General features: G+C 41.7%; 1 protein-coding gene across 8 annotated transcripts; it reads left to right on the forward strand.

Annotated features, from left to right (window-relative positions):
• Window positions 1-1,812: 1,812 nt before the first annotated feature.
• Window positions 1,813-24,612, forward strand: LOC135196969 (iroquois-class homeodomain protein IRX-1-like). 8 transcript variants are annotated; one of them, XM_064223838.1, is made up of 4 exons: window positions 1,813-2,005; window positions 16,007-16,060; window positions 20,627-20,853; window positions 21,203-24,612. In XM_064223838.1, the coding sequence occupies exons 1-4, from the start codon at window positions 1,921-1,923 to the stop codon at window positions 22,019-22,021; spliced, it is 1,185 nt and encodes a 394-aa protein (XP_064079908.1). In that variant the 5' UTR covers window positions 1,813-1,920; the 3' UTR covers window positions 22,022-24,612. The 8 variants fall into 8 exon arrangements, with proteins under 8 accessions (XP_064079908.1, XP_064079911.1, XP_064079910.1 ...); XM_064223840.1 differs by lacking the exon at window positions 1,813-2,005 and adding an exon at window positions 7,291-8,002; XM_064223837.1 differs by lacking the exon at window positions 1,813-2,005 and adding an exon at window positions 11,303-11,405.
• The last annotated feature ends 1,419 nt before the right edge of the window (window positions 24,613-26,031 follow it).

Raw genomic sequence — 26,031 nt, forward strand, 5'->3', positions numbered from 1 at the left:
ATACTATCTTGATTTCTTAATATCGTAGGTATAGAATAAATTGGTGAGCAAGGAAATATGAAGTTTATAGAGCATAACAGAGTAAGTTTGACGAGTGAGAAAATAAACAATCGTATACAGACAGATCTCTCTCTCTCTCTCACTGGCAAATTAATAGATAAGAAACAATGACTGAATATTGTTTGAATACGATATGGCAAAGTTTTTGCCTGACTGTGGAGTGTGGAGTGACTTTGACATCAACTTACAAGTCATTTCAGGTCATCTCACAGTCATGGATATACATCAACTTCACAGCCGAGAAAAGGCAATCGTATACAAAATAAATTGGTATTTTTTAGAGAGAGAGAGAGAGAGAGAGAGAGAGAGAGAGAGAGAGAGAGAGAGAGAGAGAGAGAGAAATTGCTCGGACAGTTGTAAGATTTAGAAGAGAGAGAGAGAGAGAGAGCGATCGAGAGCAGGGCCGAATATGAAGGAGATTAAAGTACCTGGGAATGAAAAGTCCCTATAATCTTATAATTATAGACTCGGTGTTTGTCTCAAAGACATTCAAAGGTCTATCACTTACAGGTCAGTTGTTGTTTTTGTAAAATTGGCAACAGCAGGGCAGATCTTTAAACGCCATGCCAGAGAGCTCGCGTCGCGGTGGCAAGCTATAGTACTAAGCAATAACTTGAATTAAGTATACAAGGAAAACTAGATTTAATAAAAGACATAGAGGTTGTCTTGAATTTTCAAAATATGACTGTAATGAGTCATTTTGTTTCTAAACGCTTCAGAACGCTCAGGAGTGGAATTTCAAGAAACAATGGATTTATTCATCTACAGCGTCCAGTAATTAATAGTATAATTAAGTCCAGTGATCATTTAATAAAACATTAGATGGTGATTTTGTATGTGTAAATGACGAAATAGAAAAATATATACAATATGTGACTACCAAACGGTTAAAAAAAAAAAAAAAACCATCACGATTCATCACATGTTGGATCAAGATTTCCAAGGCCTGGCTTCCTTTATGGGAGTATATGTATGTATGTATGTATATATATATATATATATATATATATATATATATATATATATATATATATATATATATAGTCATCCATCCCCAGGAGACATACTTGCAAGGGATGGGACAAACGTTAAAGATACCTTTTGTAGCAGCAAACATAAAAAGTGGTTGATCAACTTTCGTTTCAAAATAGAAAGTCTGGGTATTAAGGTGGGATGGGAGAAAGGGGAGTATTTTAACGATGACTTGTGCTTCTTTCTCAATTATTGTACCAAGTGGATGTTTTTCTATGTAGGTAATATTTCTGCATATGAAGAGTTTTGTGATGTGGCTCAGTCTCTTGTTATATCGGTACAGTCTGGCACACACACATTATTCAGTTATGCCTTTTAAATCGTAAATGTGTATCAGCGAGAGAGAGAGAGAGAGAGAGAGAGAGAGAGAGAGAGAGAGAGAGAGAGATAGTCAACATCCTTAGTTATCATGTACACTGTACAGCATCTGGGAAGTTGCATGACTTAATAATAAACAGATGGGGCCACTATAGAACTATTAGTTTCAAATATATAATACTGATGTATCTGCTGTACTCGGAAGATGAGTAATATGAAACGCCAATGTGTATATTTCGTGTATTACGAGATGGGAAAGTCAAACATGACAACAACTACCTGACATTTGTAGATGGCGGGTCCGAAGCATCTTATTCTGGGCACCAATGGGAGAGCGTCCCGCGCATTCAGGCTCCTCCTCCATGCGCAGAGAGGCCTGCGCACCCCACGTGCTCCCCAGGCAGCTGTCATATAGTTGTCTGGCGCGCGGGAAACAACCAACAGTCTCTGTCAGTCTACGTTTGACTTTAGTGTGTTATAGTGTCTCTGGTGTCTCTAACCTTCGGTAGCATGACTCTCGACGAAGACATCGTCTGCGACGAGATGGTGGTTAAGGAAGAGATTGTCGACCACGTCTTCCAGACTTACGAAATAGGTAAGTAAATAAGTCTCTTCTCCTTTTATCGAAGCCTTGTTGCCAAGGCCGCGGTTCGCGACGCAAATATAGTCTGGGCACCACGTGGTTTTTTGTACTTATTTTACTTTCATTGGTGATGCTGCCCAGCTTTGATGCAGACGCGTCTTATTCTGCCTACAGGCGAATATATTCTTGTAGGGTGGGAGCTTTTGCAGTGTGTTTGCACGTTGGTAAAAGTTTGAAAGCTCCACGCGGTGTGTCAGAGAAACGTCAAATTGAGCGCGGGTCGCCCCCATCCCCTCCCCGACGTCTCCCTCATCTCCCTCGGTGTCTGCTACCTACCCCTCTCCCTCCCTCCCTCCTTCCACCAGCCCCAGACCCAGAGCTTCCTAACACAAGAGATGTCTGCCTCTGTCAGATTGACTACCAGTGAGTAGCTACATTTTTATCAGCGGTAATTTTTATACACCTCTCCAGTTGCTCTCGTTGAAGTCTTGAATAATAGAGATGATCTTATTGTGTATTGTCGAATGATGCCTTCAGCTGAGCATATTTGTTGTAAAAGGTTTCCCGAGGGAGGGAAGTTAGCATCGAGGAGAGAGAGAGAGGCGAATGTAGGATGAAGGGGGAAGGGAATCTCCCAGGCGAAGGAGAAGGACTTGCGCACACGTGCTCCGAAACTCAATCTTGAACATCCGCGTGTCGAGGCATCCGTCATGTTTAGTTTGCTGTTTCTGTGTATGTGATATGGTGGACTCTTAAACTCACGATAAATATCTCGCTCCTTCACCTTAGTTTGAAGTGGTTATTTTGTTTTTTATATTCTCTTGAGGTAATTTCGTCGGTAATTTTTGTCGAAGCGCATAGTATGTCAGTTAAGTTATTCAGAATTATTCAAGTCAGCCACTTTCTCCTACAGCCTATGAGATGAATTTTACGTCAAGGCAAGTATCCAGTATTAATCCTTATTACACACACATATGTGTGTGTACATAATGTGCTTGCTTTCGTTTGTTCTCCATTTATTTTCCATCGTTTGACAACTTAATCGGCAATTCGTTGCCATAAGACTCAAAGTTATTTTTAATATTTGTGAATCTAAATAGTAATGTAATTGTTCTTTATGGCGATAGTTTCTTTTTGCCCGAAACCCGTCCTGTGATAAGCGCGGGTGACAGCATCTGTGCGTGCATCAGCTGGGATTGAGAGCTGTATGGAATCCAACCCCAACGCGTGGTTGGACAGACGAGGTGGTGGTATCCAGGCTCGTGCTGTCAAACAGCAGACCCCGGAGTGTTTTGAATGGTGAATACCTCTGCTGCTGCCCTAACCTCCCCAGTCACCAAATTCTCCCCCATCCACTATTCCCTCACCGCGTCATGTAAAAGGTAGCTAGTGGGTCGCTCTACTCATTGGGTTTCGCATTATTTTCGAGAAGTCATTGCTTTGACCAAGTAAGGATCGGTGTTTTAGCGTTACACCATTTAGACTATCAAATAATTTGTTTCCTCGTACGGGTCTAAAGCGTCTTGTTGGGAATGCGGTTGGTGTAGGTTATCCTCCTTGTAATGCGAACATCGTTTCTGGATTGGCATCTTAGCACATTGAACGTTTGTGTATGCGTTCGAGAGCTTAAATCTATATATATATATATAAGATATATATATAATATGTCTAATATATATATATATATATATATATATATGTATAATATATTATATATATATAATATATGATAATATGTATATATATATATATATTATTATAATATATATATATGTATAAATATATCTATATAATATCTATGTATATCGATATATGTATCTATATATATATATATATAATATATAATATATATCTATATATATATATATATATATATATATATATATATATATATTATATATATATATCTATATGTAATGTATTGTATAATAATATTATATATATATATAATATTATTCTATAATATATATATATATATATATTATATCTAGTTAAGTAATTAAAATTAAAAGATGTATTGTTTCCAGTGGCAGTATTATTTATACGACGTTGCGTCACGTTGCAAAAATCTTTGTTGAAAGTGAGGACCGGAATTGCTTTGGCGGAATATTTTAGCGTGTGTTGCATTTCTGCAGTGACCATAGTAAGAAGATAGCTGTGGGAAAGGGTTACGCTGCTGGTAGTGACGTGTGTCCTTCCTGGTCCTGGATGGTTGGGTCTCGATGGAATAGTTTCGGTCTCTCTCTCTCTCTCTCTCTCTCTCTCTCATCCTACCGATACCTGTCCTTTGACACAGATTAGGCATGAATTTTGCAGCCAGTGGTGGTTTGTAGATTTTTTTCTATTTCATTGTAGCCAATGCCTAAAGTATTTACTTGTGTAAAAGGCTGAGTGACGATTTTCCTGTAATGTACACCCTGGTTCTGTAAGATTACCCTTCACACCGTTACCGTCACAACAATGGAAATTCTCTCTCTCTCTCTCTCTCTCTCTCTCTCTCTCTCTCTCTCTCTCTCTCTCTCTCTCTCTCTCTCTCTCTCTCTCTCTTCCATGTTAACGCGAGCCCCGTCAGGTGAACTTGATAACCGTAACGCCAGAGAGAGCAAGGAATGAAACATGATCTTGCACATCAAACAAACAGTTTAGTCTTTGTTTGGTCATCGTAATCATTTGACGGACAAGATTCGGTATTAGACCCATCCGTGTGGTAAGACAACGCCATGTTGGTAGCCTGGTAGCTCCGTAATGAATGAATCTGTGTAAAGCCGGAATCGGGGATTACGTTACGCATGCAAGATGCATAACGAGAGGTTTTATTCTGCTGGGGTTGAGGGTAGGTGTATGAACGTAGGTCTTAGGGACGGGCGGAGGGGAGAGTATTGTCTACGACTGGCTTTATTTTCAGCGTGAAAGCTGTCATTCTGTTACGGGTTGGGGGCTGAAAACAGTTTGAAAATAAAATTTCTTGAGTTGTAAGTAAAGTTTATGGGCTTTCGCCTAATAGGAAAATCAGTTCAACCATAACTGATGTCTCCTTATGTGGCTTGCTTCCATATGTATGGTATTGCACAGGGCTGTTGCAGCAAAAGTAAGTATAATGCTACATTTATGGTCCCGTGTCTATATATATGTATATATACGTATATATGTACACATATATTACATACATAATATACAATCGTAGTAGCGATATACTCGTACTACAGTATCATTACTGTCATATTTAGGTCCGGGTTAAGCTCACTCTCTCTTTCGTACTGCAGTTCGTCAGTCTTGAATGTAATATGACATTATCATTTGCATAGTATGTCTGACAGGTTAGTTCTCATTCCAAAACGGCGGTAGACAGCGGTCAGGTGTCAGCATATGTGGTATGTATGTTATCGTGACTGAATGTATGTATGGAAAATCTACCGGTCACTATTAGGATTCCTCACATTTTGAAAACGTCTTACACATTATATATGTAATATATATGATTGTATGCGCGTGTATGTATGCGTCATTGTAGCTAGCTTATATAGTGTTAGTTTTTTTCGTGATCTTGGTGAATGTGTTGGGAGGGAGGCCAAGATTATGTCCTGCGGGTGGCTGGAGAATCTCCGAGGAGGACCCTTCGGCTCTCGTTTGGTATTCTTGCAGCAACTTCGTTGGGGGAGTCAGTGACTTCGATGGGACATCGAGTTCATGATTGATTCTCAGCTCTCTACGTCTTCTGTATGGTAGTCGATATCAGAGGCATATTTACGTTGGTAAGAGTTCTCGATGTTTATGTAAAGGCCTCTGTGTTTGCTTGTCACGCTTGTTTGCTCAGCAGCATGTGTGAACCACAGTTCTAATTGTTGCTATATTGCTCTTAACGTGGGCTCAGAATTATGACATTTTTTCAGGTTGTACTGATACGTTTTGTCAAGTCAAGTTATAGATGTTTACGCAAACCCACTAAATTATATGTGTGTGTGAGAGAGAGTAAGAGAGTGTTTATTGATTCCTGATGATCTGAAAGGGAAAGGTATCCCAGATATTTTAGGGATAAGCTCAGCAATTATTCCTTCATCATACAGCTACAGAGATATTGGTCTGCACAAATTTCCAATTGATTCAATGATTCTTCTGAGTTGAAAGGCTGTTGCTGCCTTTGAAGTTAATATCTGCTAAGCGTGAAAGGCTGGTGTTGCTTTTGAAACTATTCTCTTCTAAGCTTGAAAGGCTATTTTTCGAGCGCGCTAAGTTTACCCCACGGTCTAAAAGCTTCGTCACCCCTTAGAAATTGGTTTGGGAAGTGTTGAAATCAAAGTTCTTCCTTCCGTGAAGCTTTAACGAGCTTAGTGGACATTGTTTTGGTACACACTGATGTGTACCAAAACACGGGGAGTGAAGAGAGGAAGGCCGAGATGAAGGGAAGCCAGCGGTAGGGAATGGCGATTATTGGCATGAGGTTGAAGACTTTCGTCCAATTGACATAATGTCGTCAAATATTCAACATTTCTCGTTCGTCCTCCTTCAAGCGAACGCGAGGAGGGGGAGAAAATGAGAATGAACCAAAGAGAAGAGAGCGAGAGAGGTATTTTACAGAAGAAATAAATAAGGGTACGAAGGTGTAAAAGTCGCCTTTCATGACTTGGGCATGCATGTCCGGTGCTTTTGCTTCCTCCTCTTTTCCCATCGCGCCCGGCTTGTTTCAGTGTCCCCTGCAAAGATTCGCCTGCGTGTGACACCATTATGTAATATGGAAATGCTTTGCAAAGCCTGCCGCTCAAAGGAGAACTCCTCGGCTGCACTGCACGTGGCATGCGAGAGTATATAATGTCAACATGTCTGAGACGGGATCACTGACAAAAAAAAAGGTTTTATATGTGTGTGTAAACATGCATACACATACGTGTGTGTATGTATATATACGCTGGCTGCAGAGAGCATTTTAATGTCGTTACTATGTTGATCATGTGGTCACGAGGTTTTCTTTTCTCAAAAACAGTCGTGTTATGTATAAACGACAAAAGTAGTTGTTTATTGACATTATAATGTGAAGCGTTTGGAGAGGTGACGGGAGGGCTCCGTAACCTAGGCAGTCACAGAGGAGCCCTCTGGTGCTGCCCTCTGACTCATCTCTTCTCGAGAGCCATGAAACTAAGGTCACCGTGCCCCGAAGGAGGCCGTCGTCGAAGAAAGGGGTCCTCTCGCTCTTTGGTATTCATTTCAGTCGATATCCTGCGTGCCGGTGTTTGCTCTTCAGTACTCGCGTTTGAATAAGCGAGAGCTTTCGATTGTTATATTAAATCTGCATAAATCGTGCGAGTGAGATTGTGTCTGTGGTGGGTTGGCATAGCGGAGCTCACCACAGCTGGCACTTGGCGCCTGTGCGAGGTTGGTGCAGTGCCAGCATTTTGGTCCCGGAGGCACGGGGTTTGGCGCCGGAAATAGTAGAGTAGGGAGAAGGAAGGAGTAGGTGGCGGGCGATGGGAAAAGAGAGCAGGCAGTAGTGGACCTGCAGCCGCGTCTGTCCTGTCATGGAGGCCGTTTAGTTCGTAAACAAGCACACGGAGAGACCATCTGACGGACACTGGGCATTGTTGACGACCTTAGTCTGACAACATCCCTACGTCGCTGAGTTGGGTCTCGGGTCAACTTTTTTTTTTTTTTTTTCTGAAGTTTTAGTAGGACTCGAAGTTTCGTTGCGTAAATCCTTTGCTGCCTTCAGTAGCTGTCACTGACAGCTTGGGAAGTTGACTGCGATCATGTTCCCCCATCTTATAAGATGACAGAGCTGTTCGTATCTCGTTTACCCCTCGTGTCAGTGATTAATTAAGATAAATATAGAGAAATATTAAAAGTGGGCAAGATGGCAAGTTCGTACGGTTTTGATACCTGGGAAGTGTGTTTACATATCTAGAGACTGACCTTGCGGCCGGCGCAGGAGAAAGAGAGAGAGAGAGCGAGAAAGAGTAGAAGTTCACCAGTCATTGAAATATTCGAGGATGTATTCCAACAACTACTACATCACTTCAGGTACGTAACCCAAGTGTCACTGCAAATGGTTCCATGTTTGGATGTTCGTGCTTACGGCTTCTCTTTTCGCTTTTATCTTGTGATTCCTCAAGTCTCGCTTTCATTCCTTGAAGGAGGCACCTCCCGGGCTGCTTGTTCACTTTCGTTGCATTGTGATGTTCAGTCGAGTGGAATATATTGCAATAGATGTTTCTGTTTGTGTTCACATTTCGAAAGGTCAGTTGTTCGGTTTGAAGGTCGTTCAGTCCGGTCATGAACTGTGGGAATATATTTCGCGAATGTGCAAGGTGTTCTCATTCCACGAAGTCGTTGACGGATCTATTTTTCCGAAAAAAAAGCCCTTTTGATATCCTCTCAAGGAGTGAGTGCCGATTGCGTTCAGTCTTGAACGAAAGCTGGTGGAGTAGTAGATCCTTTTATTTGCATAAATACTACACAGAATAAGACAGACTACGAGTGAGTGTGTATCGTTTTCAGGTTTGAAAACTCATTTCTTTCTTATTTTGCTAAACAGCTGCCATATTGTTGTTACATATACAGCGACGTTGTATGTCCACCAGTGAGTCACACGAGCGGCAGCTTTTCATGTCGCCTGAAAAATAGTCCAGAAAGAGGTCGTCCTGAGTCACTGCCTGATGCCATTAGTAGTAATGAGTCTAGGTGCTTTCCAACTAGGAAGAGGGACACAGCCTCTGTCGTCGACAGTGGGGCACTTCTGCCAACATCTCTCTCTCTCTCTCTCTCTCTCTCTCTCTCTCTATTGGCACGCTCCTCGAAATACTATGCAAGTTGTTTCTACTTGGAGGCAAATAATGGTCCATGGGTTCAAAACTCAAGACCACACATTTAAAATCTAAAGATGCATTCATGGAAACACGCATAATTAAGATTATATATATATATATATATATATATATATATATATATAATATATCTATATATATAGAGAGAGAGAGAGAGAGAGATGACGAGACGAGAGAGAGAGAGAGAGATGAGAGAGAGCGAGAGAGAGGAGAGGAGATCCTATGGATAAATGGTGGGAGAGTTAACGAGGGCAGTAGTATGACGAGAGAGAGACGTGGGTCCTCATTTTCCATTTGAGATTTTTCAAGTGCGCGAGTGATGTTGAATATGAGTGCGGCGGTGATGTTCTCTGGTACAGAATTGCCAGCACGCTAATGAACTCCTCGTGTCACGATCAGATTATCTCGTCTGGAAAATAACAGGTTACCTCTGGTTATGTGTGAGTTCTTGGGGCATTGAGGTATAGTTAATGAGTTGTGGTCCCTTCGTGTTTGTTGAGTACACTACTTCCATTATTTTGAATATTGGGCACGGGTCCGGTCGGGTCGTTCCTTGTTTTCCTCTAATGATGACCTCATCCGCAAAACTGCACGATGCCTACTTTTCCAGGAAGACCAAGGAATTTCAATATCCACCTTGTGTATGTTATCTTAATAACGGCCCCCCCCCCTCCCCTCCCCCCCCTCGCCACTTTGGTTAACTATCGCAGTTACGTGACGGCGGCAGCCGTATTGCTTTTGGCGGGATACAATGCATCCTTCGTTGCTCATAGATGTCGGAAGTTTGCTGTGTCATAAATAAATTGTCTTGTATTTATTTTAATCTCTCTCCCCTCTCTCTCTCTCTCTCTCTCTTTCTCTGAACATTTTAATTCAATGTTCCAAGCACGTACTTGATTTATTCATAAATAAAATTTTGTTATTGTTACTTTAATCTCTCTCTCTATCTCTCTCTCTCTCTCTCTCTCCTCTCTCTTCTGAATTTATCAATGTCAGCACGTACTTGATTTATTCAAATAAATTTGTTATTGTTAACTTTAATCTCTCTCTCTCTCTCTCTCTTCTCTCTCTCTCTCTTCTCTCCTCTCTCTCTCTCTGAATTTTATCAATGTCAAGCACGTACTTGATTTATTCATAAATAAATTTTGTTATTGTTACTTTAATCTCTCTCTCTCTCTCTCTCTCTCTCTCTCTCTCTCTCTCTCTCTCTCTCTCTCTCTCTCTCTCTAGTAGTAGTAGTATAGCCGAATTTTCAGATGAAATTGAAGAACTACCGATCATCAGAAACACTCCAGCAGTACGACACTGCTCCAGGGAAGGTTGAAGTTCTGAGGACGAGATTTCCTCCTCCTCTTCACACGCATCGCATGTTCGTGTTTCGTGAGAAAGCCGATGATGACAAGTGGAGATCTGACGTGACATTTGTTGTGACTCGCCCCGATTTCTGGAACAGGCCCTCGACTTCTTGTTGTAGGGTCACGGAAGCTTTTAACGGCCAGAGTCTGGGATTTCCTGCTGTCGAATTCCAAACATACTATTTCCTTGCACTATTTCGTAGATGATCACCGGCCGAGTTGCTAAGTCCATCGATGTTTGTATCATAAGTGCATTCAGACATTTCAGATTTTGCTCTTATTATTCAGTCGAACTGTTGTGTGCTTCCACTTTCTTGCTCTCTCTGTGTCTTGTCTGTCTGTCTGAGATAGTCTTCCGTTTTTCACTAACGTTTCGTGAGTGTCCTAAAGTTTATTGAGGCTTGCGAAAGACACGTTCTGCATTGCATTTTTCTGTTGGCTCGAAAGATCACCTCCCAAAATGTCCATGAAATGAAGGAAAAGAGCGCCACGCTGATACTTCCAAGTTGAGGTTTCTGAAAAGCCAGCTTATGCTGGTCGAGTTTATCAGTAGTTCATTTTTTCGCAAATGTCGTTAGTTGTTGCAGCCTGGGATGTAACTGTGGCTGGTATGGCCGTGGATTATATAACAAATTAAACATAAATTTGTACTTTTCCTAACATACAAATCCACAATATCAATGTTTGGCAGAGCCTCAATGGCGTGGTTGGTATGGTCTTTGCCTGCCACCTCGGTGGCCGCGAGTTCGATTCACGGGCATTCCATTGAGGGGTCAGAGATGTGTTTTTCTGGTGGTAGAAGTTCACGAATCTCGACGTGGTTCGGAAGTCACGTAAAGCCGTTGGTTCTGTTGCTAAATAAGCACCGGTTCCATGCATCGTAAAAACACCAAACAAACAAACAATCAATGTTTGGCCTAAATTCTGTATTCAGTTCATGTGACAGGAGATCCTTAGGCGCGCATGCGCATCACCACGATGATTAGTCTCGCTTTGAAGAACTCCACTAGCCACCTACGGCCTATCTTGACCCTGTTCCCCCAACTGTGAATTAGCCAGTGTCACTGTGCAATACGTTCGCAGAAGGCTCTCTCTCTCTCTCTCTCTCTCTCTCTCTCTCTCTCGAGGGGTGGCACGAGGAGAGTAACCTTATTCGTATGACGTTTTGGGTTTGCGTGCGTTCCGAACCTCAGAAAGCGACTTGTAGAAGGAGTGGGTGTCTTTGCTGCACGTACTTGGGATATGGTAAGAGCAAATTTAAATTGAAACTGAAATTTTGTTTTGTAGATAGTTCAACTGAACGAACGAGAAAGAATGGGTTGTGAATAACATCATGTCTTTGGATATATGTGTTGTAAGGTGTCTTATTCTATTCTTGCCGCGTTGTGGCCCAGTGCCAACGGAGGTTGCTGTATGTGTGTCGCTTAGTTGTGTACTAAAGAGTTGTTGATTTTTTTTTTTTTTTGTGGGAGTTAACCTCTGTTTCCCTCTTCGAGGGCTTTGATAAGCCTCCAAGGTCTTCGTTCGCATCACAATCCAGTCACTGACCGGGTTGTATGGTTAAAAGGACTTGGTCAGAGGGAATGTTGTGGGGGAAAACTTATTTAAAATGTTCCGCTTAGCTTTGTTGGTACACCTTTATTTTTCCATGTTCATTAACTGTGTATTGTATTCGCGCGCTCTCATATTAACTCTACTATTATTGGCGTGCTTTAACGCTCATTTTGACTTCCATTTAAATGTACACATTTTGAGCATTTTGATAGTATCCAGGAGCAACGCATTGGGGGATTAAATACAAGTATAAATTCCCCAACCAGAGTGATGGTGTGTGTGTGTGTGTCTGTGTGTTTTTGGGTTTGGCGCCAATTGGCAGCCTACATTAAAAGACGAAGCCGACTTCGTTTGATTCACCCTCATTCAGAAGTAGCTTTTCTCAGGTTAGCTCTGTGGCCCCGTTCTCGCCGAACATTGAAGTTCATCTCTCTCTCTCTCTCTCTCTCTCTCTCTCTCTCTCTCTCTCTCTCTCTCTCTCTCTCTCTCTCTCTCTCTCTCTCTGTGAGTCTCGAGAGTATCTCAATCAGGTTGTGCTTCATGGAATGTTTGATAATGTTCCTTGTGCAAAATAAACTGAACGCTAAGTCGAGATAAATTTTCATGACATATCTCATTGTGACTGGATGAAGGAGGTAGGATTCTCTCTCTCAGAAAAACATCACGGTGGTTTTATGCTCTCAGCGTCACTTCGATTTGCTCTCTCTCGGCTGGTGCTATTTAGCCAGCATCTCTCTCTACGTATGTTTGCGCACATCCTATAATTTCTATGGTTGAGCGTATCCAAGATCTAGCAGTCTGGCAGGCATTCTAAATTGTCTTTGCTTAGCCATAGCCGGGGCAGATTGGCTAGTTATGCGTCCCTGTATGTAACAGCAAGAAAGTGCAGTTACATACATTTCACTTCCAAAGAGGATGGGCACGCAGAAAGGGGGTGATCTCCTCCACCCCATACTGTAGATGTAGTGTATATTACATAATTTTATAATATATATATATATATATATATATATATATATATATATATATATATATAATCTCGTAAAGGGGGTCATCTGACCCCCACACACACTGCATTATTATAATAATATACGCAATATGTGTTGGGGGCAAATCCCCCCCCCCCCTTTCTGCGGTACCCATCCTCTTGCTTGGATGGTAAGTTTTCGAATGGTCTAACTGCAAAGGAGATAAAGGATGAGTGAAAACTTTGAGAGGTGTCATGGTGAGCAATCAGTTTCTTTACAGCCAATGAGAAGGCGGCCTCGCTTGCCACTCCTCTCCAAAGCCTGTTTTGATTGGCAGATCCCAGAATTCTCTCACCTTGCTCGAGTTGGGTCCAGACATTGCTTAGTTTATGGTGTTATTTGCGTCGCTGTTGGTTATGTTACAAGTTGGGGAGAGTGCGCAATGCTGACCTAAGACTTTTTTTTTTACATATAGGGAGAATTGTTCCAAATGAATTGAAGTTCTGACGTAACTGGTGGAAGTGGGCGCATGACGCCGTGTTCCCTTGTGTGGGAGTCATTGAAACGAACTTCGTTTGATCAATGTTTGTATGAACTGGTGGAATGCGTAGTTATTGGCTGTCTGCTCCCAAGACGGGGATATTTGGTCGTTTACCCCATTGTTGATGTTGAGTAAATCCAGACACGGTGTCTCGTGTGTGACGACTGTGGAGCGCTGGGCGGCGAGGGGACGACGGGCTTCTTGTTAAACATATCCTTGAACGCAAGTTTCAGTCTTTAACGAGCCGTCGGTGTCCATCCTCTCCCCCTTCCCCAACAGGCCTTGGACACACTGGCTCCTCTGTCGAATCTCGCTCTGCCAGCGCTTCGTAATATTTGGTTGCTCTGCTCTGCACGTCAGTCCTCTTTTTCGGGGCAGAATTCATGACAAAATCACTTTCCCTCATGGGAGCACCTATTGGTACTATAAGCATGAGAGCACATACTTGCGTGGCGCACCCTTGGAAGTTGAAAGCTTATCGTGACCCTGAGAGACTGATGCCCTTTCGTGAACCTCAGTCGATTCGCTTACTACCAAAGGAAGTACTGTAGAAACTGCTCTTGATCTCTCCTGAAGGGGTAGAAGATTAGGATTAGTGGTCATAAATACCCTAAACAGTATACGAACACCTGTCGTGATGAAATGTAGAATGTTTTGGCTGAAACAGATTCTTGTTATCACCCACCTTCCGACTGACCTGGTGTGTATGCTGGCTGTGCTGGGGAGGCTGTAGGGAACTGGTGGGGGGGGGGGGGGGGGTTAGGTGGGGGCTTTGTGGCTTGAGTCTGTTTCAGGTTTGTCAGTTGTGGCTATTGGTTGTGTTGTTGGGACTAGACGGGGGGGAGGGAGTGAGGGGCCCGTTTCATGTAAAGATGAAGGTGTTTAGAAGCAGCGTCTGTAAGTTTACTAATTCCTTTAGCATTTCTGATATATATAATATATATATATATCTTATATATATATATATATATATATATATACTATATCTAATGGTATATATATATATATATATATATATATTATACACACACATGACAACTTTGTCTTGTTAACAGTTGAATGTCATTGCGTAATTTCTCTCTCTCTCTCTCTGACGACTGCACTTACGGAAATCTTATAAGTATTATTAGTGATGAAATGTCATTGCTATGCTCGCACACGTGTAGTTGCGTTCGATTTGTTTTGCAGGATAGGAGTTCCTTGTTAACATGTGTGAAGTGGATACGCCGAGTGCGTGCGTCTTTAACCCTTCAGAGGGCGGCGCTGCCCTTGATCCTGAATAGTGGCTGTGATAAAGATTGTATTTATCAGGTCGCTAGGTTGGTGGTTCATTGGGTTAGTTTGTCAGACTAATTCGCTTCTGTATCGAAGCTTCTCTTGTCTTGAACATTTCTCGAGAGCAAGTAAAACAGGTCAGGCCTCCTCTTCGGGCTGGGTTTTCTGAACGTTTGTGCATCTTCATTTTCTAGTGTTTCCTTAGGTCATGCGGAACTATCCGAGAAGGTCAGCAGATTACCAAATCTCTCTGGCATTCATAAGCACGCGTCACTAAACTTAATATAATCGCCCCCCTCCCCCCCTCCATGAAATGAGCCACGTTTGCAAGGTTGTTATGGTCAGACTTTAAAGGGTTGCAGCATCAGGTCCATTAATAGGAAGTTGGGGGGGGGGGGGCATGAATTCGTATGATTTAATTATATATAACAGTTCACGTGCCTATACATGTGAAATTTTGGATGTAAATCGTGCCAACGAGTTTGCCAAATACCATAACGTAGCAGAATGGGCGGACAACATTTTGTAAGAGCTCGAATAAAATTATTAGTAAAACTAATAGTATGGGGAGGTTCAAACATAACATGAAGCTGCGGACTAACTTGTAGTACTGATTAATCTGTGGAATGAATGTGGAGTAAGCAAGTCGTGCATTTCCCCCATAAATAAAATATATTGCTTAAAAGAGGTAGAAAGATCTTTTCATAGGTGCGTCCGGTTTACAATAATTATTGTAGATTCATCATCGGTACAGGCGGTATGCAGTTTGCATATAGTAAAACAAAAAGGGCTTTTGATACACGTGACAAGTTTCATAAAAATTCCTCACAGGTGGTGTCCTGAGAATCCAGGCAGAGATTTGGGGGATGACAGAAAGCCTGGGGATTGAAAGCCATCATAAGGCAGTGTTATGCCCATATGTCTGGGTGTGTTTATGCTATGCTGCAAGGTGACTCAGGAAGATATTCTTAGAAGGTGCCAGGTCTCCTCATTCGACGAAAATGTGGCAGAAGGTTGCAGTTGCGTGTTCGTGATTTCTGTCAGTTTCACTTAGCGTGAATGGAAGCTAATGCAGATAAATATGCTTTAACGGATATATATGCCTAGACGGTCTAGATTTGTGGATCTGTCTGCAAAGAGTAGTGGTATGTCGATGTTTGTCCTGTGATCAGATAGATACACTAGTACTGACTTATCGATAAGATGTGATAAATACAGTTGTCAAGGAATGAAATACCTGCTAGAAGTGGGCGCCAATGTGTTTGTTTTTTGAAGGTGATTCTAACAGACACGGGATAGCTCAGGAAATGCATATTGAATTTCATTTTAATGCTGAGTAGTGTTGGGCATACAAGGGCGAGATCTGAAAATATATATATGTTTTGTAGTGTCCAGTAGATTGTGTTAAAATGTACTTGGAGTGCTCGTGTGTTCGTAGTGTGCACAAGTCCAGAAAGACTTGCAGTGATTTTATCTTGACTTTTTACACTCATTTTTTCCCTTGCCAGGATATGAAAACGTGGGGGGGGATGCTTCGAACGTAGTTGTCGTGCCCGATTTAGGTAAGGAGAATTCTTTGCACCTTCAAGCATGCCGTAGATGTTCTCGAGCGACATTGCACGAGACCACGTATTTCAGAGCTCTTACAATGACCAAGACATTTGTTTCTGAGTGATTGATTGATTTATAGATTTTAGGCCTACTTGCCAGGCACTGGGAATTGTTTGTTAGTGTGTCTTGTAGTAGGGATAGAATGATGCTACCGCTGCCGAGGCTTTTGTTGTGAGTAGAGAAGTGACTGCGATAGGAACAGGGAACAGCCGTGGAGTTCCAAGGCCGTCAACTTCTGAAGACGACGGACTGCAGGGGTTTACTACACACAAGTAAATAGACTCCATCCCGAGTGTGTTCGCAATAAAAGTATTAGTCAGCTCCTGGGTGTGTGGAGGCGATTGAGTTTCATTGCATTTAGTTTTGCATGTGGCGTTTATCGCAAATTTAAGTGTTTCCGAAGCTTTGTTTTTAGAAGTCCAATAAATAGTTAATGGTTATTGCATTGTCAATGTTATCAATAAATAGTTAATTGTTATTGCATTGTCAAGGTTATTAGTCTATTTATGTCATCCCTGGTCATCGACTGCATTGCGATGTTGCCTAGCATTGTGTAATACAGGAAGTATTTCACCTTACGGAAGGCGGTTGAATGGACGAGTTTAAAGGTAAGGTCAACCCCTAATTCCTCCTTCCCCATGTCAACCCATCTTTTGGGACGTTTAAAGCACGGAAACGGACGGTATGGCTTACTATCATCCGTGCTAGGAAGCTGGGCAAGCCTTTCGTGCAGTGAACATGAATGTCACCGAGTACCCTCACAACGAAATAGAGAGAGAGAGAGAGAGAGGGGGAGGTTCGACTGTACCCGCCATTCCTCCCCAAAACCCGCGCTGTAACTTGCCTGCCTCTCATGGTCAACCCTCCTCCCCCATGCCTCCACCATGCGCACCTCTACCCCCAAGGGCGCTAGCTACCAAGACTGCTGTGGCGGCGCCGTTCCTTCCCACCCCCTGTACATCCCCTCCTGTCAGACTCTCCGTGCTATCCCTCACCCTCCTTCACATTAGCCTTCATTCTGGTCCCCCCTCCCCCCAACCTCATACACACCAGAGCCCCCCACCTTAGTACTCGTCGTTTCTTCAAGGTCTTGTTAGGTGAGGGCCTAGGATAGGAGGGAGGGCTTACGTTCTCGTCGCATCGTGGGTCCTGTCAGGCAAAAGGCACTGTGTAAGTGTAAGAAGAGAATCTCACGTTCAGTCCCTCACGTGGTGGACCAGAGGATGCAAGAATCCTCGTCACGCTTTACGAGAAGTAACTGCTCTTAGTGGCAAATCTAACTTGCTTGTTTTCGAGAGTCATTGCCACTGCCAGTGAGTGTATCAGTGTTAACTTGAATGACGTTTTTCTGTAGTAACGGGGCTCATTGATGTGTCAAGAGCAGACCGGAAATTATACTGTTGGCGCGCTCGAGTGAAATGAATGAAGGACCACGTGGTTCGTGAAGACAGACTGGATGGATAGATAATAACACTCGTTAAATTCTGTTGTATGCGTGAAAGTGCCACATTGGATATGCAGTTCATAACCTCTGTGACGGAGAATGGAAAATGCTCGTGTTTGAAAGAGCTGGAAAATTTGACGTTTGTTTGACAGCTATCACGCCTGGTTAGAGCGAGTGGTACACGCTGTCTGTCAGGCATCAATGGAAGTTTTACGCAATCGCTCCTGTACGTCGGTTTGAAATAGTCTGTATTCCGTGTTCAGCTGATAGTGAACATTTTAACCGACTTACACCTCTGATGTACCTCCAGCGTTGTGGTCCTTTATCCAGTCATGGACCAGAACCACATTAATACGTATGTGGTCGCAGTATCTCACGGTAAAACATTTACGGGAAAATCAGCAAGGCAACTGTAGCCTACTTTATTTTTTAAAACAAGCTAGAGAGAGAACTCAGGGCAAACGGCAGGGAGGGTTGCTTTGGCTGGTTCCCAACTTGACTGTCAAAAAAGAAAAAAAAAAAAAAAAGTTCAGCAGTCAGCGAACTCGTTTCGTTCGTCTTTGGCTTCGCCTCTACGAAGGACCATTATTATGCATTACCTCTCCGACAGCTCTCAAGATGGTGAACTTTTCATGACGAAAGCAGGTAATATTCTTTTTCTTTTCATAGAAGTATGGGAGCTTTTATTCTCTTTCTCTCTCAGTAGACTCAAATGTAATATTTGTAAAGGCGAGTGTGTTTTATTACCTTTTGGTTATTTTAATGAACGCGCGGCTGCCATTTTTACATACTTAGGCCTATTATAACGGATTGAATTCTAAAGTAACAGTGTGAGTAGGATGCCTCATGGCTAGCATTAATGAGATTACTTCAGTATTTCGTCCGGGAGAAAAGACGAGAACGAACAGTATTCTCTATCTCTACTATAATATATATATATATATATATATATATATATATATATATATATATATATATATATATATAACCCAGTTTTTATAGGAACAGTTCATGAGAAATCGTAATTTCATCGTCATCGTTAGTGGCACCCGTGAGTTTGTAAAAGTATTCTTTAGTCGCAAGATCAAATTTTTATCTTGAGAGGATCCTTATCTGCCGATATGGTTTTTTTGATCGGGGATGACATCTCGACATTTTGTTATTATAGATATATATATATATATATATATATATATATATATATATATATGATGTTATTGTTATTACATTTACGCTGAACGATTAACTCTCACTTGCGTTTGGCCTCGTGTATTAGTGTGCATCCTTCTGGGTGGGCTTGAACAAGGCGTGAAGTTGTCTATTCCACAGAAATTAGCTCAAAATTGGACTTGGAAGTAAAAAAAAAAAAAGCCAAACCAGACTTATAGAGTAAGGGGACAAGACGTTTTTATGCTGGAGATAATTTCTATATATATATTGTATGTATGTATATATATATTTCTTTGCAAGAAGCTAGGTACTAAGTCGAACCTCTAAGTAAAATCCTACTGTAGTTTAGAATATGTGGATTGTATCCCCTATGTATGTATATATATATATATATATATATATATATATATATATATATACATATATATATATACACATACATATATATACATATATACATATATATATACATATATACATATATATATATATATATATATATATATATATATATTATATTATATGTATAATGTGTCGAACAAGGAGGCAAGTATGAGCTTGGAGATGATTTTAGTGAAAGTCCCAGTGAACTGTCATCAGTGCCCTGTGTAGCTGCATAATGCTAGCTTGAGAAGAGCCTCACACAATGGAGTTACACAATCTTGTTTGTCAGGCAGACTGGCCAGGAAGGGTTGGCTGGGCTGGTTGGGGAAGGGAACAGATCGTAAGTTGTGTTATGCTAAGAACTCGCTCTCTCAGGACTTCATTTTGGGTCTTGCGAAGTGGGATGTGTTTTGACCATCTCTCTCTCTCTCTCTCTCTCTCTCTCTCTCTCTCTCTCTCTCTCTCTCTCTCTCTCTCCTGAACACTACGCCATATGCGGTATAAGTTTGTGGGGGGAAAGTTAATTCGTTTGTTTTTGTCTTATGAATGTAGATATTTTTATTTTTCGTGAGGTAGTCGTGATTTGTACGGAGTTACAAGGAATAAAATCCATGGGAAGTGCTCGCCATTTTTGACAATGGAGAGAGAGAGAGAGAGAGAGAGAGAGAGAGAGAGAGAGAGAGAGAGAGAGAGAGAGAGAGAGAGAGCGAGAGAGCGTTATGGTTGGCTGTTTGTCGAACTATATCCGAGGTGCATTTGAGCAAGTTGAGGACGTTTTCTGCATTGCAAATGAGAAAGGTATCAAAGTCGTAATATTACGTCCAGTCTTACAACGTTCGCGAAATGTCCGTTCTTTTCAAGTTCAAACGGTAGTGTTTTGCGATCACCAGTAATGCAGTAAGTGTTACGGGAAGACTTTCATAAGGAAGGCTGTGGCTGGGAAGCATCAGTCTACCTAATAAGAGAGCAGGTACGTCGGTTGCTTCCTTGGCCAGATAGTAGGATTTAGGCTTATGTAGGGAAGTAGAACCGGTTAGGAGGGGGAATGCCAAGGGCTTATTTCTTGTTCGGTTCTACGCCATGTACGTAACTATTGTATGACACTCCGATGCACAACAGTTCAGGGCACAAGTTACGTTAAATGATTATTGTCGATTGGTTTTTCTTTGGCTTTAGTTAACAGATTGTCTCATTGTGTTGCGTGGGAGCCAAAGTGGCAATGTTTAAGCCCTAGAGATTGTGCTGACCGTGAGTTTCTGTCCTGTCAGGTTTTTAACGGAAAGTCGTGTTGCCTCCTATCTTTCCAACACATTCATAGTCAAAGGCATATGGTATATTTGGGTACAAGCCCATTTGGGTACAAGTCGAAGTATACTAAATTGGTTATGCTAACATTTTACTATAATTTGAATATTAATATTTATTTTATCCATATTAGTGTTAATATTGCTGTTATAACTAATGTTATAATTGTATGATTTGAGTTATTCACATTAATTTTTATTTTTGTTTCCTTCAGGGCGAGAGCGATCTTCTTCCACGAGCACGGACCCTTCGTCTGTAGGAGACGATGCTAATTTTCTGAGGACTGCAGCAGCTGCAGCTGCCCGAAAACGGCGGGGCAACCTGCCCAAAGAATCCGTGAAGATCTTGAAGAAATGGCTGTATGACCACCGCTACAATGCCTACCCCTCCGATGACGAGAAAATGCAGCTCTCCAGGGCTGCCAACCTATCCGTTCTTCAGGTGTGTGACATGCCCTTCTGTATGTAGTATGATGTGCTTGGAATCTGCGTGTAATGTACACTTCACCATTGGCTATTATTATTATTATTTGATAGTAATATTGACTGATGCAGTAGCCTCATCGAACCATGACTCATTTTCAAAAGTTATTTTATATCAGCTGGAAGGTTGTTTCTACAAAGTTTTGTCGTTTTCTTTTTAATTATAAATTATGGAAATGGGCTTACGTCTTTGGACGATGTATTTTTGATGTAAAATCACAGATCTAGAGGAGACAATGTACCTTTGGTTCCAAGTGTCCTAGAACACCATTTCGATAGGTATTCAGTGACTTGTCGTTTCATTGCAGGTGTGCAACTGGTTCATTAATGCCAGACGAAGAATTCTCCCAGAAATCATCCGAAGGGAAGGACACGACCCTGACAAGTACACCATCACCAGGAGGGCGAAGAAACTGAAGGGCATCTCCCCCAGAGACCGCATCGACCAGGAGGAGTACCCCCCCACCCGCCAGTCGCAGAACGACTACGCTCCTCGCCCTCGCCCTCGCTGGGAGTCGACCGATCTGACAGATCACGACTACGACTTCTCCATGGATTCCCGCGTGGCCACTTGGGTGAATGAGCACCACAGAGTTCCCACGAAGCCCCATTACGAGGCTGTGTGTCCCTGCGGATGTGGGTCAGAGTCAGACCATACTCCCGCGACCTTCCCCAGTAACAACACAGCAGCAGCGGCATCGCCAACAGCCCCTGCTGCGCCAGCAGTAGCCGTAGTAGCGGCAGTTCCTTCCAACGGCCCGCCAGTGGCCGTCCAGCAGACGACGACCGCACCGAACTTCGTCACAGAGGTGGTGGCTCCTGCCACTTCCACTACGAACCAGAACCTGTACACGGATGCTCACTCCCCTGCCTACACCCCCAACGACTCCCCTCTGTACCCACCCTCCACACCTGAGCATTATGTCCCGCAAACGGACTACAACCACCACAGCTACAGCACCCCCGCTCAAGTGACACCTCCCCCCACCCCTCCGGAGGATGACGCCGACAAGTTCAAGTGTTTGTACATGTTGGTGGACGCCGCCCTCAGTCAGTGGGAGAAGCAAAACGCTTCTCCACCGCCCCAGGATGCTATCGACACCACTCGTACCTACCTCAGCCTCTGATGGGTCATACTTAGCCTCTGTATTTTTGTTTTTTTCTGCCATCAGGATGATAAAGTTTCCATGAGATTATTAGGCTGCAATTTTTTTTAAGCATTAAGATTTGTGCCTTAAGAGAATGCGGGATTAATTTTTAAACAAACCTTAACGCAGCTAATGATTAAAAAATACAAGAACTTAGAACAAAAAACTTCTGATTGTTGTGCTCACATATAATGTAGAAATATGTAATTGATTTTTTTTTTTTTGGAATCAAAGTTGAGTATTTGTCTTTTTGGTTGTGAATTTTCATGCTGTTGTAGTCTAACGAGAGAGAGAGAGACCTTCGTTAATGCTTCTGTACACGTAGGTGTTTACAGTTAGTTACAGGATACTCACTGTCATTTTTATTTTCGGCTAAAACAAATTAGGTGGGCCTCTATATTAGGCATTCACTAGTGGATGACATACTAACCACGTACATATATCTTTTCCTAAATGAGGTAGCTGTGGATTGCCAAGCTCTTTAATAGTACAATGGATCGTCTTGCAAGGATGCAGTTTATTTTAGTTCACCTGAAATGTTTTAGGTCACCTTATTGTTTTCATTCTTTGAAAGTATACTTTCATAGTTGTAGTGATAGAACATTCCAAAATTGTCTTGTGTCTTCCCTTAATAAATATTGTCAAAGGTCCTTCGTTGGACTGACATACTGGCAGTGAATCTACTACTGTATAGAACCTGTTGCTGCTGCATATAAATAGCTTTTTTTTAAACGTATTTGTTGTCAGGTATGTCAGTCCATTGCTGGACCTGGTAACATTGCCTTAAGACATATCGCTCAAAGTCCTCCACTCATACATAAAAAGTGTATATACTCCTGTGCCTTACTGAGTGATGTTGAACGAGGGTTATTTATTCATTCAGTTTTTAGCTCAAGAATAACTCGAGTTTAGAGAGTGTTCACAGAAACAGTCCCACGTGTACAACCTACTTGTGACCTATTTTGCAGCTTTGGGTAGGAGGGAGTCGTGGCAGGAGGCGCAATGCTGCCTTTTGTTGGTCCTGAGCAATAATTTCCTCATAGAAACGAAGTCGTATGATACGCTCAAACTGGCGTCGAGTTTTTGCCAATGTTCTTTCTTTTAATATTGGTTTATTATGTTTTGAATCTTATATCCTCTGTTATTATCTCTTGATTTATTTGCTTTATTTTATTGGGCTTTGGTAAAAACGTTTTAAGATTGAAAACTTTTTAAATTTTTTTAACAGGTTAATTTAAATAATTTTTGGGTTATGTAGGTAGACCTTTATTTGAGTCATTGTTGACCGTTTACTATTGGCTTAACGTTGCGTTACCGATATTTTTTTAAGAATATCCGAAGGTTATTTGCATTTTTAAGTTTAGTATTTCATTTTCCCAATTGTAGTAGTTCTGGTACAGATTTTAAAATGTTTTGTACTTTGGATCTTTTGGTATGTCAAACTAATTTGTATCACGTGACAAAGGAACAGATTTAGTTTTTAATGTTCACAATTTTGTTATTTTGTTTACATGTCGATCTAAGGTGATACGCTGTGTACAAGGAGACCACATAAAAGGAATCACATTTTCTACTTAAACAAGTGAAAGAAGAAAAATCTTTTCAACACAAGGGTGCTATTATTTCTGTAAATTAAGACCCCTCCCGTGTAGGGATTAGTCTAGCCATTGCGTATAAACCCTCCCAGCTGGTTGGTTCAGCTCCTGAAACTCCAATTGAAGCTTTAATTATTTTGATAATGTAGTAGGTGTGACTATGAATGTCAGATTTGGAAGACTGACTGTGCTAGCCTGGTAGTGAGAGGGATTTTCTTTTAGGAGTTTATTATCAGTCTACTGTAGGTGAGTGGAGTTTGTGTGAGATGAGGTTTACCATTTTCGGAATGCAGTTTAGTGTTGCCACTCCCGTCCGCCTCATACAGAGGGAAGGGAGTAACTGCCTTCCTTGTTTCTATACGTAATTTCTATTATGTGAATGGTTTAGTCAATTTGAAATGAGATAACTGTAAAGGCACAGTAAGATTGTTTTAGTTGTTTTGTGGCAGTGCATATTTTATTGTGCAACATTTTTGAATGCGGAATTCAACACAGAAACTTGGATCAGGTAACCATTATCATTCTGATTACTTTACTCGTGCCATGAAGGTCCATTGCATTGAAATGCCACGAATCAGTCCGTTGAAGCAGTCGAGTTTCGTCGACATTGCTCGCATCGGACAATCGAGTAGTGATCCTAAATCATGAAAATCGAATAGCTGTAGATGATGTGAATATAAGAAGTGTGTTCTTAATTCCGGGCGTCGATCAGAGCCACTCTGCTCCCACCAACATCCTGCGGATGCTTGTTTTCCAGAGATGCCATCGCTCATCTGTTGTTTATATAGACGTACTGTACTTTTATTTTGCTGGGAACGGGTAATCTGAAAGGCAAAGTCCTTTAGCTCTGCGTCCTGGGGATGTTGGTGGGTGCACGTTGGAAGTGTCGCGGTCAGGATGCCCTGAGCGTAGTAAAATACTAGTTTGTTTATTGTACAGTGTATAACTATTAGGAAATAAATGATTATATATGTATATGGAATTTTTTTTACCTCAATATTTTATAATGAAAAACTGGAGGAACCCCCATAGGAAATAGGGGGAAGAGCCAGATCTTGCCAAGTGACTAAGACGTTGTTATATAATTTAATTTTAATTTTTATGTTCCAAGTTACGCTTACTAAGCAAATGAGATCATAAACAGTATACCGAAAAAAAAGCTAACTTAGTAGTGAGAACACGGCGAGGTTCTAAAAATTCAAAGGAAAGCCTCCTGGTTTAAAAATTGTCATTTGAATAAGTCTGGACTAAAATTCACGATGAGGTTGTCTTGGCTTTACTATTATTTTTTTTATCATTCAGAAGATAAATCTTATTCATATGGAACGAGCACTCAGGAGCCACTGGCTTGGAATTCGATCTTCCAAAGAGTATGGTGTTCATTAGGGAGAAGTAAGAGGAGGTAAAGGGAAGTACAGAAAGAAGAGATCCCAAGTATTAAAAAATAAAAAAATAAATTTATAAATACATGAAAATGCATTAAAATTCAAATGATAGTGATGCTTCTGGGAGGCTGTTCCACAGTTCACCGAAAGCGCCTCAGTGGCGTGGTTGGTATGGTGTTTGCGTCCCACCTCAGTGGCCGCGGGTTCGATTCTCGGCCATTCCATTGAGGGTGAGAGATCTGTATTTCTGGTGATGGAAGTTCACTCTCGACGTGGTTCGGAAGTCACGTAAAGCCGTTGGTCCCGTTGCTGAATAACCACTGGTTCCATGCAACGTAAATACACCATACAAACATAGTCCACCGATGTGAGGATTAAAGGACCTCTGGAACTGAAGTTCGACAGCGAGAGGCTCATTCACTGCATAATAGTGTTGCTGCTCAACGGATCAGGTTGCTCTCGGCAAGTTAAGGGTTCAGGGATCAAAAGTGCCAAATTGTTTTCTGGAGCCCTTCTGGACTCTCGAGGCCCACTTGGGACCTACTCTGACCCAGCAGGAAAGAGGAGTTGAGCTTGCCCACGAGTGGATCGATGAATTTAAGAAAACAAAGCCAGAACCTGAGGAAAAAGACACTAAAACCGAGTGATCTGAAGTCCACCGGTTTCCTTCTAGGATGACCGGCTACAAAATTGCTCTGTCCATGAACATTAGTATGTATTTCTCTCTCTCTCTCTCTCTCTCTCTCTGTATGTGTGCGTGTGATTGTTATTAAAAAAGATTGAAAACGGTCGCTAAAATGTAATTTTATTTGCAAGAGAGAAACATTCATTAAACGCAACACATTTAACATTCATTAAACTCAACACATTTAACATTGGTGTGCATTCTTGCAAGACTGTCATGGTAATCGAAATTGCAAGTTCATAGATAGGAAGAAAGAAATAATAATACATATCCTTAACGGAATTGATTCACGCGGTGCACTGTAGGCATCATTACTTCAGGTTC

Source organism: Macrobrachium nipponense, chromosome 18, assembly GCF_015104395.2.
Source record: "Macrobrachium nipponense isolate FS-2020 chromosome 18, ASM1510439v2, whole genome shotgun sequence".
Classification (NCBI taxonomy): Eukaryota; Metazoa; Arthropoda; class Malacostraca; order Decapoda; family Palaemonidae; genus Macrobrachium; species Macrobrachium nipponense.

Bases quoted from the DNA above. Each gene is read 5' to 3' on its own strand.
- LOC135196969 (XM_064223837.1), top strand. From the start codon at position 11,318: ATGACGTTTTGGGTTTGCGTGCGTTCCGAACCTCAGAAAGCGACTTGT. The intron at 11,406-16,006 runs GTAAGAGCAAAT...TTCCCTTGCCAG, and splicing joins CTGCACGTACTTGGGATATG to GATATGAAAACGTGGGGGGG. The intron at 20,854-21,202 runs GTGTGTGACATG...GTTTCATTGCAG, and splicing joins CCAACCTATCCGTTCTTCAG to GTGTGCAACTGGTTCATTAA.